The sequence below is a fragment of the Notolepis coatsorum genome, assembly GCF_963971535.1.
Source record: "Notolepis coatsorum genome assembly, chromosome: 14".
NCBI lineage: Eukaryota > Metazoa > Chordata > Actinopteri > Aulopiformes > Paralepididae > Notolepis > Notolepis coatsorum.
In genome coordinates this window covers 8888261-8900386 of record NC_140178.1, presented here as the reverse complement: position 1 = coordinate 8900386, position 12126 = coordinate 8888261, and the positions used below count along the sequence as shown (strand labels likewise).

The 12126-nt window shown below is 42.0% G+C and overlaps 1 protein-coding gene across 1 annotated transcript; it reads right to left on the bottom strand.

The window, feature by feature from the left end:
• Nucleotides 1–5727: 5727 nt before the first annotated feature.
• On the bottom strand, nucleotides 5728–10800 carry LOC311241255 (complement C1q-like protein 2). The gene is made up of 3 exons (XM_084330018.1): nucleotides 10627–10800; nucleotides 8428–8565; nucleotides 5728–6282 (listed from the first exon to the last, which is right to left on the bottom strand). The coding sequence occupies exons 1-3, from the start codon at nucleotides 10760–10762 to the stop codon at nucleotides 6014–6016; spliced, it is 543 nt and encodes a 180-aa protein (XP_084186144.1). The 5' UTR covers nucleotides 10763–10800; the 3' UTR covers nucleotides 5728–6013.
• Nucleotides 10801–12126: the final 1326 nt, after the last annotated feature.

Below are 12126 nucleotides of genomic sequence, written 5' to 3'. Positions count from 1 at the left end.
GCTCCTGCTAGAGTCTTCAGGGTATTCTTGTTTACCAGAGAGGAGATCCGGTACAAGAATCGCGTTCGTTGGTTGACTTTTTTTATTACATTGGATGCCATTTTGTCACAGGAAAGATTAGCCTCTAGGATGGAACCCAGGTAGGTAATTTCATCTTTCCTTGTGATAATATTGTCACCCACTGTAACCGAGAAGCCGTCGGTCTTGCTGAGTTTGTTATTTGAGCCGAAGAGAATGGACTCTGTTTTGCCCATGTGTAATGATAGTTTGTTGTCGGCGAGCCATATGCAGATTTTGCCTAGTTCCGAGCTGAGGGCTTTTTCAACCTGTAACTTGTTCTTGTCAGAGACCAGCAGGGCTGAGTCGTCCGCAAACAGGAACAAGTTGCAGTCACAAGCTGACGACATGTCATTTGCATAAATTAGGAATAGTAGCGGTCCTAGTATGCTTCCTTGTGGAACACCACAGCTCACTGTGAGGGGGGGGGATAGGGTACCGTTTACTTCCACCATCTGTTCCCTCCCCTCCAGGTAGGATTGTATCCAGCTCACTGATAAACTATCAAAACCAATTGCTTTTAGCTTGTCAATCAGAATGGTGTGATTGACAGTGTCGAAGGCCTTTTGTAGGTCCAGCATGACCATGCCGCAGTATTTGCCCGCGTCCACCTCTTGTTTGATGTGGTCGTTCAAGTAGAGAAGGCATGTGTCAGTGGAGTGGGATGTTCTGAAGCCAGATTGGAATTCGTAGATTAGATTTTTTTCCGCGAGGTACTTTTCGATCTGTTCGTATACTATTTTTTCCATGACTTTCGAGATGGATGTAAGGATAGAAACAGGGCGGTAGTTACCCGGGTCTAATTTGCTGCCCTTTTTGTGCAGGGGTGTTACTCTCGCAATTTTGAAGTCCTTGGGGACGTGTCCCTGTTTTATGGAGAGGTTTATTATGTGTGTGATGACTGGGGTGATGGCTGCTGCTGAGTCTCTGAGGAATTTGGAGGGGATGTTGTCATGGCCAGTGGCCTTGTTTGGTTGGAGGGCGCTCAGTTTTTTGAGTACCTCATCTGTAGTTACTATTTCCAGTTTGAAGTCGTCTTTGTGGACGCCTAGGTTCATGTAGTATGCTACTATGTGTTCTACCCCATACTGCCCTGAGTGGGAGGGTAGTTTGTTTACCAGTGTTGTGGCTATGTTTGTGAAGAAAGTGTTTAAGTAATTGGCTACATCCAGCTTGTCTGTGATGAGCGTGTTGTCCGTCTTTATGTTTATGTTTGAGAACCTGGTTTTGAGTTTTTTACTGCAGCCTAGTTGATTGTTGAGTAATTTCCAAAGTTCACGTGGTTTATTTTTGTTTTCCTCGGTTTTGTCATTGATGAAATTTTTTTTAGCAGTTTTGATCATGGAGTTTACGTCATTTCTTAGTCTGTTTCTTTCTAGTTTGAGTTCAGTCACGTGGTCTTGGAGTTCACTGCTCGTGCTTTTGGTAAGCTTTGACTGACTTTTACGAAACTCAGAGCATTTTTTGTCTCTGGCTTTCATAGCGGTCAGTATTTCAGTGTGCATCCATGGCTCAGCGCGATTTTTTACCCTGGTGGTTCTTAGGGGGGCCATTTTGTTTAGTATTGATGAAAATTTGGTTTTGAAGCCAAGCCAAGTTTCTTCAACCAGTGTACCATTGAGTTCATCTGACCAGTCCAGACTCTCCAGTTCAAGGTTAAAGGCCTCGCTAGAGTAGGTTTTGAGGTCTCTAGATGTGACTGTTTTGTGACAGCCAGCCTTTAGTTTTAGCTTTTTGCGGGTACAGAATATCATGTAATGATCACTTAACCCGCATGCTATAACCCCTTTACTGGAGATCTTGGACTTGTCAGAGGTCAGTATGAGGTCAATGGTAGTCTGAGTTGATTCACATATCCTTGTGGGTTGGGTGATTAGTTGGCTGAGGCCGTGCAGATCACAAAACCTATTGAAGGATTTGAAGACGGGTGCATTTTTTTGTTGCATATCCGTGTTCCAATCCCCAATAAGAATTTTTTCCGCATCCTCAGCTCCAGCTAAGCACACATCCAAAGTATCATAAAAGCCAGTTTGATCTGGCGGTCTGTATATTGTGCCGACTAGAACAGATTTTGCCCTTTCAAATAAAATTTCCACCCATACGGTTTCAATTGCCTCATGATGAAGGTCAGTACGGGTAATGAATTTGGTGTCCTTATGTATGTACATACAAACACCACCTCCATACTGGTTTCTGTCATTACGGACTATAGTATAGTTCTCTATTTCTATTTCAGGGTCTGTTACAGATGGATCAAGTTTAGTTTCAGTAAAGCAAATTATGTCTACCTTACCGCTCATAAACAGGTTTCTTAATTCGTCCAGCTTATGCTTAATGCTCTGAGTGGCTTCATTCCAAAGATAGGTGTGAGGTCTGGAAGGGGAGCGGCGCGATGTTTGGTGTTATTACTTATTACTCCACACCTACCTACCAACCACACGCCTATCTCGGGTCTGAATCTGGGCACGTAGCGTTTAAGGAACTTGGCTCGTCGTTGTCATTTTATGCGAAGGAAGCGATGCTGAGGGACGATAAGACGCAGATGTGCTTCAGGAATGTTCCAGAATGTGCATCCTCTGCCTCCCGAACACAAAGGTGTTGGGGGGGGGGGGGGGGGGGGGGGGGGGGGGGGGGTGTCGGAGAACAAATAGATTTACTTAAAGGGACAGTCCACCCAAAATACAAATAAAAACTATTTAAGCCATTATAGAGACTAACATTGTGTTTGATTTAAGGCATTAAAGAGACCAACATTTAAATGGCTGGAATACTCCTCGGGGAAAAAAGGGCTGCTTTCTGTTTCGCTTGCCGTGTGTTTGGTAAAAAAAAATCTCAGACAGGAGGTATTTGTAAATGGTGGAGTCAAGAACTAGAGAAAGGCACTGAGCATGTTTTAAAAAAAAAAACATGAAACCAGGGCGCCAGGGTGGCGCAGCACGTACAGCACTGCGGTGCAACACGGCCGTCCCGGGTTCGACTCCCGGACCCGGCGACCTTTGCCGAATGTCTTCCCCCCCTCTATCCTCCCATACTTCCTCTCTCTCTATACCGGACTGCCTGGGAAAAAAACAATAAAATATCGACCAAAAACACGAAACCACCCAGTCACACGAGGACAGTGTAGTTTGCTGGAACAGATACAAAGCCAGTCGATCACAAGGCAATGTTGTGCAGCAGATGGAGACGGCAAGTTCCACTGAAATGAGTGAAAGAAGGGAGCACCTGCAACGTGTCGTGGCGGTGACCTGAGTGTTAGGGAAGCAAGGAATTTATTATTATTTATCTTTATTTATTATGTATTTATTGTGTCTTTCTAGTCATATAATTGAGAAGTTGATGTATATGAGTAAATGCTTTTATTAACAGGTCTAAAATGGTCAGCAGAGAGTAGCTGAACAAATTGACAACTCTTACAGTAACACACACACACTGACACGCTGTTGTGTGTACATTAGCCAATCAGTTTGGGATCTAGGGGCTGAGCCCCCTTAAAAATCTCTTAGCATGCAACGTCCCACATATGAGACGTTTTTCAGACTTTTTGCAACCGGCACTTTGGCGACCCCTAGTGGCTCGGGTGTGCATATTTTGTAATACAATATATATATCGAATTGAAGGTTTGTTTGTTGCCTGTCGATAGCGACAAAATCCGACAAAATCCGTTCAGCGGTTCTCAAATTACATGCCGGTATTTGAGGCTTGTGCAAAGTACACGGTATTGCGCAAAATACCACTCCCGACTCAGGCTGCAGTAGTTCCGTCAATCTAGATCCGATCTCGAAAATGATTGTGGATCGTTGTAGCCAATGAGTGTGGCTTACCAATGAAACACCATGTGGGGATGTATGAATCAGAGATCTAGGTGACAAACTAAATTCTTTAACAGGAAGAGAAAAACAGCCGAACTAATTGAAGTCTATGAGAAAACTGAGTTTTTCGTTGTACACAGTTTAACAAAATTACTCCTAATCACTCATTTCTGAATGGATCTTTATGAAATTTGGATATGTACTACATAAGGCTTCAGGCTATGGCTCCTTCTGGATTTGTAAGCCATACCACCTTCTGGGGAAATACTACCTCTGGACTACTAACTACTACAGAAAAACTTCAGTAACAAGTTTTTCTACAACTCAAGTTCAGACCTATGTTACTCTATTACGTTAGCAATAAAAAGTGAAATTCCTTTTTCTGGAATCAGAAACTTCAGAATGTCATCTTTCAAAAGAGACCAGGCTCATGCATGTGCTATAAGTATAAAGTATGTTGTTTTGTTTTGCAAAAAAAGTATGCAGTCCTCAAGTTCAAGTAAAAAAATTGCCACTTTTCTGCCAGCTTGATAAGCGGTTGGTCTAATCCTAAAACCGCCACTGGCCTCCACCATCGGCGTGTGAATGAGTGGGTGAATTTGAGGAACAAATTGTAAAGCGCTTTGGATCAAAGCAATAAATGCACCATTTACCATTTATTTTTCCATTTACCATTTATTTACCATTTACCATTCAAACTGTTGTGAACTGCGACACTACAGCGCATGCTGTATCGGCTAAGAGAGGGATATTTCTGCATATAATGTATGTATAATGTAAGTTAATGTCTATATTGTTACAGAGATATAAACAGTGTAATTACTTCTTACAAAGTGAACATTTCTTTAATTACCTAGATATGATTACTACTCGTAATACAATCGCTGTCACATTTCTTTATATTTCATATTTGGTTTGTCTACGTATAGCAACGCCGTATGAGAGAAGAGTGTTATTACGCCTTGACGTGTGTAACTGTACCTACTAATTCTTGGCGTGAATAAATTATATTTATTCAGCAACTATTTTCATTTCCTTTTTATTTGTTCCGTTCATGGCAATGCACAGCTCCACAAAAGCACAACAGCATCATTTCATAATAAAAAGCACCTCCCAATTTGTACATTCCATGAGCTTATTTAGCCTTATTTAGAAATAGATGGTCTGTCAATTACGCATATTTAACAATCAATATGAGAAAAAAAGAAATTATAATAATAAAATAAAAGATTGTCATAGGGAAAGCTATTACCCCTCAACTTCATAAAGTCAATGTAAGGATGTAAATCTGATGGAATTCACTTTGTGGTCCTGAGAGGCAAGGACTATTAATTGTGTAAGGGATAATGTATAGCTACAAGGTCATTGTCGCAAAATAATTGACAGACACTGCGTTCTAAACGCAGTGAAGGTCAATTATTTTGCGACAATGACAGGGTATAGCTATACATTATCCCGCTTATTACATGGCTAACTTACTAACAATATACCTAATTAATTTTACACCATCGACAAGACGAGATCAAATGCAGACGCAGTTGTTCTGTGGCTCCTCTGTCATCGCCGGCAGCCGGCAGGTGTGTGGACTTGATTGCACTGATGTAGTGCAGCTGTGCATAATGGTAAAGCTTAGCTTTCGTGACTGCGATCAAAATGCTTGATTGTGATTGGTCAATAGCGCTCTGTTGCCCCTAACAGCGGCCATTATTGCGCGTTGCCCATGACAGCGGTGAATTATCGAGAAATAATTGACTGCTGTCAGGGGCAACCGAGCGCTATTGACCAATCACAATCAAGCATTTTGGCGAATGTTAAAACGCCATGTAATAATGAGAAATATAAAGGAGACAATTCTATAAGTTCAGTACAATCGTTTATTACAGCGTCTTCCCCAGAGAGAGACAAGAAGATAGATACCAGTTTCCTCTCTCTGTGCGTTCAGTAGTTAAAGATATCTGGCTGCACGTTAGCCTAGCTTAGCACAATGAATGGAAGCGGACAGTGTCGGTTAGCCTTCGGGAGAGGTGTTAGTTGGACAATGCCTAGGCCCTAGGCTAACCGGCACTGTCAGCTTCCATTCATTGTGCTAATGTTGGCGTGTTCCTTTACATTTCTGAAGCTCGACGACGCTCCCAACGACACTGGGTCACATGCCGAAGAGCAGGAAACCAGCGAAGGTGTTGTAATTCATTTCGTTGTCGGAGACGATGCTTCTTGCTGCGAGCACAACGGAGACTTTGTCTCCCACCTCCAGTGGGACAACCACACCGTTGCTGCCGTCTTTCCCCATGACCGACATGAGCCTCCCCAAGTACGAATCTTGGTTCTTCGCTAGCCACACGACGGAATCAGGAGTGCTACTGGACATTGAGAAACGGAAGAAGTAGACGCCTTTGACCCTGGCGGTGAAGATGCCTGCAGACACAAAGAGAACGATGTTTGACCATATAATACAGACTCGTCTAGATCTGTTTTACTGCATTGTTTGCAAGCATTACCAATGTAAACAGAACCTTTTACAGCCACAGAATACAGCGAATATACAATTAAAAACGGAATATACCCGTTGTCTAGTATTTGTGTCGGAATGAAAGGCATATCCCTCCTAGTTATAAGGAGATAATAAGTGCATGCCACAAATTTACTAAATAAATGTCTTTCCTGTTTCTTTTATTTTGAAAACCCCGACCGGAAGTGTCTGTTGCTAGCAGCTTAACTTGTGTCGGCCGGTTCTGTGCTTTTCGAGCTAACGTAACGTCATTAGTTTCCAAAGGAGAGGAGAGAACGACCGCGGCTCACATGCAGCTCAAACTACCTGTTGGAATAAATTAATTGATTGATGTTTAACTTGTCCCTGTGTGTGTCCAGTCATTTCGACTAGCAAACTGGGTTTTCAGAAAAAGGCCAGCTATGTGACGCTAATTTCTAGTTAGTATCGTGTATTGCATCAGTGTAATAAGTGTAAGCACAGCAGAGCCCCGCTCCGCTTCAGACAGATAGAGCACAGCATATGTAAAGCTGTAAAAGCCCGATCGAGCTCAATAGCTGTACATTTCATTTCATTTCATTTTTTTTTTTTTTCATTTCAACCTTTATTTAAAATCGTAAGCATCTGAGGTTTCCCTCATTTACAGAAACGACGATTGTACAGTACATAATAAAAACAATATTCACAGAAATTTAAACACCAGAGTAAAACAAATTAAAAACGTTTAAAAATAATTTTAAAATATCAACTAAAACAGTTACAGGTAGTCACACAATGGTCTGAAATCATACATTTAAACATTCCAAGGGAAGGGAGAACCTCCAATTTTAGCGTGAGTTGAAGGACATTCCATGAGTTAGAGGCATCAAAGGAAAAGGCTGACTTCCCTAGCTCAGAACAAATCTGAGGAACCCTAAGAACCATCCAGTCATTCGATCGAGTTGAATAGGTTCCAATATTCCAATTTTTTTTTTAAACTTTGACCAGTCGGCTGGTTCTTTTTAGCGTTTATCGCTTTTTCATCTCACTCATACTTGGTCAAGTTCGACCGACAGAAGCAGGCTGAAAGGGTTCAGATGGGGGGGAAGACACTCTGGGAAAGGCACGGCTGCCGTCCGGGATTCGAACGCGCTCAGCCCCAGATCCGCGCGAGCGCGGTTGTCCACGGCGCTGAAATAGCACTCACGGTACGTGGTGAGCTACTGGAGCTCCCCTCCAATATTCCAATTTAACAGTGAGGAGATATAAACAGGTTGTTTACCAATAAGGGCTTTAAAAATAAATAAATACCAGTGTTTGTTGCGCCTTTCTGCAAGAGAAGGCCAACCCACCCTATCATACAGGACACAATGGTGAGTATCATATCTGTCACCAGTTATAAATCTGAGAGCTGAGTGATATGCAGAATCCAGAGGTTTAAGAGTTGATGCCGCAGCATGCCTATAAATTACATCACCATAGTCCAAAACTGATAAGAAGACTGATTCCACAATTTTTTTCTACTAAATAGAGGAAAATTGGATATGTTTCTGTACAGGAAACCAATTTTCCAATTTTCCAATTTTCATGCCATTGTTGTGATGTTTTCACACGTGGGGTAAGGGAGAGGTGGGCTATCGCATCATCGGTTCAGTAGAAGACGCGTATCGCTTGTAAAGATGGTGACGCAATGGGGGGGGGGCGTCTTCAGGCGTCTTCAGAATTGCCCACTCTGGGAGCTGGTATCAGAAAGTATCGTCTTCAGGCTGCCAGAACGCAGTTCCGTGTGGCAGAACGGTGCAAACGATCAAATACTTTGCCTAAAACGACCAAAATCGTCGTTTTAGTCTGGACATGGCCTTAGGCAGAGATGGTGGGCACCGTAGATGTAATACCAGCCACCCCTCAGTCACCAGCTCACAGCCGCAATACACCCTCCTGTCAGTGGCGGGGGTCGAACCGGCAACCATTCTATTACTGGCCGCCAGCCTCTTTACCTCTAGGTCTAGGCCATCCTGCCACCCAGTTTCTGCTGGTGGGGCCGCTCAATTAATGTGTGTGTGGATCACTGATTGGGGCTTTGAGGTTCTCACCTGTTGAAGGATCGTAACTATTGCCAATGTTGCAGAAGACGCTCTCGTACCGGATCGGCATATCATTGGAATCGAAGGGCCCAAAGTTCCCGGAGCCAGAGTCTAGGAGGGCAGCGGAGAACGCCACCTGCTGCTGACCTGAGAACATCAGATTATAACAAAACGTGCTGTAAGTGTGTCTGTAAGTGTGTCTGTAAGTGTGTCTGTAAGTGTGTCTGTAAGTGTGTCTGTAAGTGTGTCTGTCTGTGTGTCTGTAAGTGTGTCTGTAAGTGTGTCTGTAAGTGCTGTAAGTGTGTCTGTAAGTGTGTCTGTAAGTGTGTCTGTAAGTGTGTCTGTAAGTGTGTCTCTAAGTGTGTCTGTAAGTGTGTCTGTAAGTGTGTCTGTAAGTGTGTCTGTAAGTGTGTCTGTAAGTGTGTCTGTAAGTGTGTCTGTAAGTGTGTCTGTAAGTGTGTCTGTAAGTAGGGTGACCAGGTGTCCCCATTTTGGTTGTACTGTCCCACCATTTGACCAAATGTCCTGCGTCCCTCATATTGAGAGGATGTCCCTCTTTTCGAAGCCAAAAAAAACATGCGTCTAAAAGCCCCTCCCTACAGACAGTAAACGTAGCAACCCACCTCTTGTCCACACACATTGCTCTGATTGGTTATAGTACTTTAGCGTGCTGCTTGCCTGCTTGTGACGTGACTGAGACTGAGTCGTGACGCTACCTCATATCGCAAATCTGATTGGTCAAAAAAAACACAACAACATTACAAGCGAACTAGTTCAAGATGGAAAGCAGTAAAAAGAAACGGACCTGCAGTTACAACCAAGACTGGCAAACGACACATGACTGGGTGAGGCAGATGGCAGGCAATCCGCAGCAGGCTTTCTGTGTTTTGTGTCATAGTTCGTTTTCAATTGCGCATGGAGGAGAATACAACTTGAAGCGCCACAGTGGACGTGAGTCTCACTTGAAAGTGGCTCACCAAAAAGAAACATCCAGATCTATGGATACGTTTCTTTTTAAACCAAACAATGATATCCAGACGGACAAGGTCACTGCAGCTGAGATAACAAGTGTCTATCACACAGTACAACACTCCCATTCATACAGGTCAGCCGACTGTGGTGACCTTTAACCTTTGAATTAAATCTATTCGGTGAAGACCATGGCAGTTATTCTAATATAGAAACACAATTTATTTGTATTATTATTTTTGTATTATACTACACTGTTTTCCCTAGTTCTGTGTTAACAGGGAATATCAAACACAAGACATTCCTGTCAAGTGATGACGTTTGAATATTTAAAACAGATGTTAGGTGGTATTTAATTTGTATTTATTTTGATTTAACCTTTAACCTTTGATTTAAATCTATTCAGTGAAGACCATGGCAGTTATTCTAATACATTTTTTTACATTATCTATCTGTCCCACTTTGTCCCACTTTGTCCCACCAAAATCGTACTGTTGTCCCACTTTGTCCCACCAAAATCTTACTGTTGTCCCACTTTTGGACTTTTTGCATCTGGTCACCCTATCTGTAAGTGTGTCTGTAAGTGTGTCTGTAAGTGCTGTAAGTGTGTCTGTAAGTGTGTCTGTAAGTGTGTCTGTAAGTGTGTCTGTAAGTGTGTCTGTAAGTGTGTCTGTAAGTGTGTCTGTAAGTGTGTCTGTAAGTGTGTCTGTCTGTAAGTGTGTCTGTAAGTGTGTCTGTAAGTAAGTAAGCCGCTTGTCTTGCTGAGTTTGTTATTTGAACCAAAGAGAATGGACTCTGTTTTACCCAGGTGGTGTAATGATAGTTTGTTAACAGCGAGCCAGGTGCAGATTCTGCCGAGTTCAGAGCTGAACTCGGCAGAAGTTAAAGAAAAATATCTCAAGCATTTTACCCGGTTAAATAAATGTTAATTTATTTTTATTTATAATAATATCATATAATCTAGTCTAATCTAATCTAATCTAATCTAATCTAATCTAATCTAATCTAGTTTGTCTAGTCTAGTCTAATCGAATGTAATCTAATCTAATCTAGTCAAATCTAATCTAATCTAATGTGATCTTTGCACTCTGGTTGGGTGCCAACTTCTTTATCTAATCTAATCTAATTCAATCTAATATAATCTAATTCAATCTAATATAATCTAATTTAATCTATTCTAAATCTAATCTAATGCAATCTAGTCTAATCTAATCTAAATTGTCTCACAATATGTTTTACCTCCAACAAGCTTCTTCAGCTCCTGCACCTGCTGCTCGCTGGCTTGTAGTCTGGTCTCCAAGAGGGCCAGTCTGTCCGCCGTGGTCCGCACCTTCTCTCCTTGGTTCTTGGCGACCTTTGCGTTGCTCATGGCCATGATACTCCTGAAACCTCTCCTGCACTATCTGACTTCCTTCTCTGCCCTGTCATTCCTTTTATAGGCTCAGTTTCACCTGTCGACGTGGCAAAGGTTTCTGGAAACGAGGAAACGAATTCAACATGTAGAACATGTCTTGCTTGTTGTTGAGGTATGCGGATATATTAGTTGTGGAAAGTACAGCCGTGCTCAACAATATAGGGCAGTGTTTCCCAAACTCTGGGTCGCGACCCAAAATGGGTCGCGGACCCGTTTTTATTGGGTTGCCAATAATAAATAAATAAAAAGGTAAAATAAATATTCTTTAAAGCTGTAGAGGTGTTAATTCAGTTTGGCACCACATACTTATGTGAATCTGGGTTTTCTACTCTAGCATACCTGAAAAACAAATACAGAAACAGACTAAATGCTCAGCATGACCTCAGAATAGCACTTTCAAAAACCAAGCCCAGAATAGATCTGCTGGTTGAAAACTTCAACCAGCCACATACCTCTCATTAGATTTCATTGTGCCATAGATTAAATATTATACCCCTTCTAGCATGTCAGGTCAGTCGAATTTTTTAATAAGTCAGTACAAATTAATCAGAATTTGCTCAATGTTGGGGTTTAAGGTTGAAACACTACTGTATTCTGGTATGCAAATCTGGTATGTCATAAATGTATAGATGTAGCAGTACTGTCTATCTGTATGTCGTGTATGTCATATGTTATGATGAATTGAAAATGGGGGACCCTGATGTAAACAAGACGAAAGTCTTTCTCTGGTCTGCATCCCCTTAACAATTGTATGTATTGAGCTGTACTGTACTGTACCCATTCTGCAATCTGTTAATAAAGTTTTCAATCAATCAATCAATCATTGATTGGAGGGGGTAAGAAATGGAGAGTTGAAAAAGGGGTGAGAAATAGAAAGGAGAGTAGAACATGTTTGTTTTTTAAAGTGTTACAAAATTGTATGTACATATGTTGAGGTGGTGAGCAACTTAACATTACACTCTGATTATTGCTGTGATGTACTTTTATAATTAAATTAATACATTTCATATACGTTTGTTGTGTTCTTTATCAGTAGTTTATAAATGTTTTTTATAATTTTTTTATTATCTTTTCCCCCCTTCTTTTTCCGTTTTTTCTCCCATCCCAATGTTAGTTGTCATGCCAATTCCCAATCCCCTTCCTGATCGTTGCACACTCTACCCCCTACCGTCGGTCCGGGAGGGCGGAGACTATCACATGCTTCCTCCGACACATGTGTACCCAGCCCACCGCTTCTTTTCACCTGGCAGCGCAGACTCTCACTGAGAGAGTGTAACATGTGGAAGGTCACACTACCTCTCCTAGATCCTTCCCTTGCTGTGCAG

What these genes read in the sequence shown, in the direction of transcription:
- LOC311241255 (XM_084330018.1), bottom strand. Translation starts at nt 10,762, where the DNA reads ATGGCCATGAGCAACGCAAAGGTCGCCAAGAACCAAGGAGAGAAGGTG. An exon ending in GCTGAAGAAGCTTGTTGGAG is followed by an intron (nt 8,566 to 10,626) that starts GTAAAACATATT and finishes TGATGTTCTCAG; the next exon opens with GTCAGCAGCAGGTGGCGTTC. An exon ending in TAGTTACGATCCTTCAACAG is followed by an intron (nt 6,283 to 8,427) that starts GTGAGAACCTCA and finishes TTGTGTCTGCAG; the next exon opens with GCATCTTCACCGCCAGGGTC.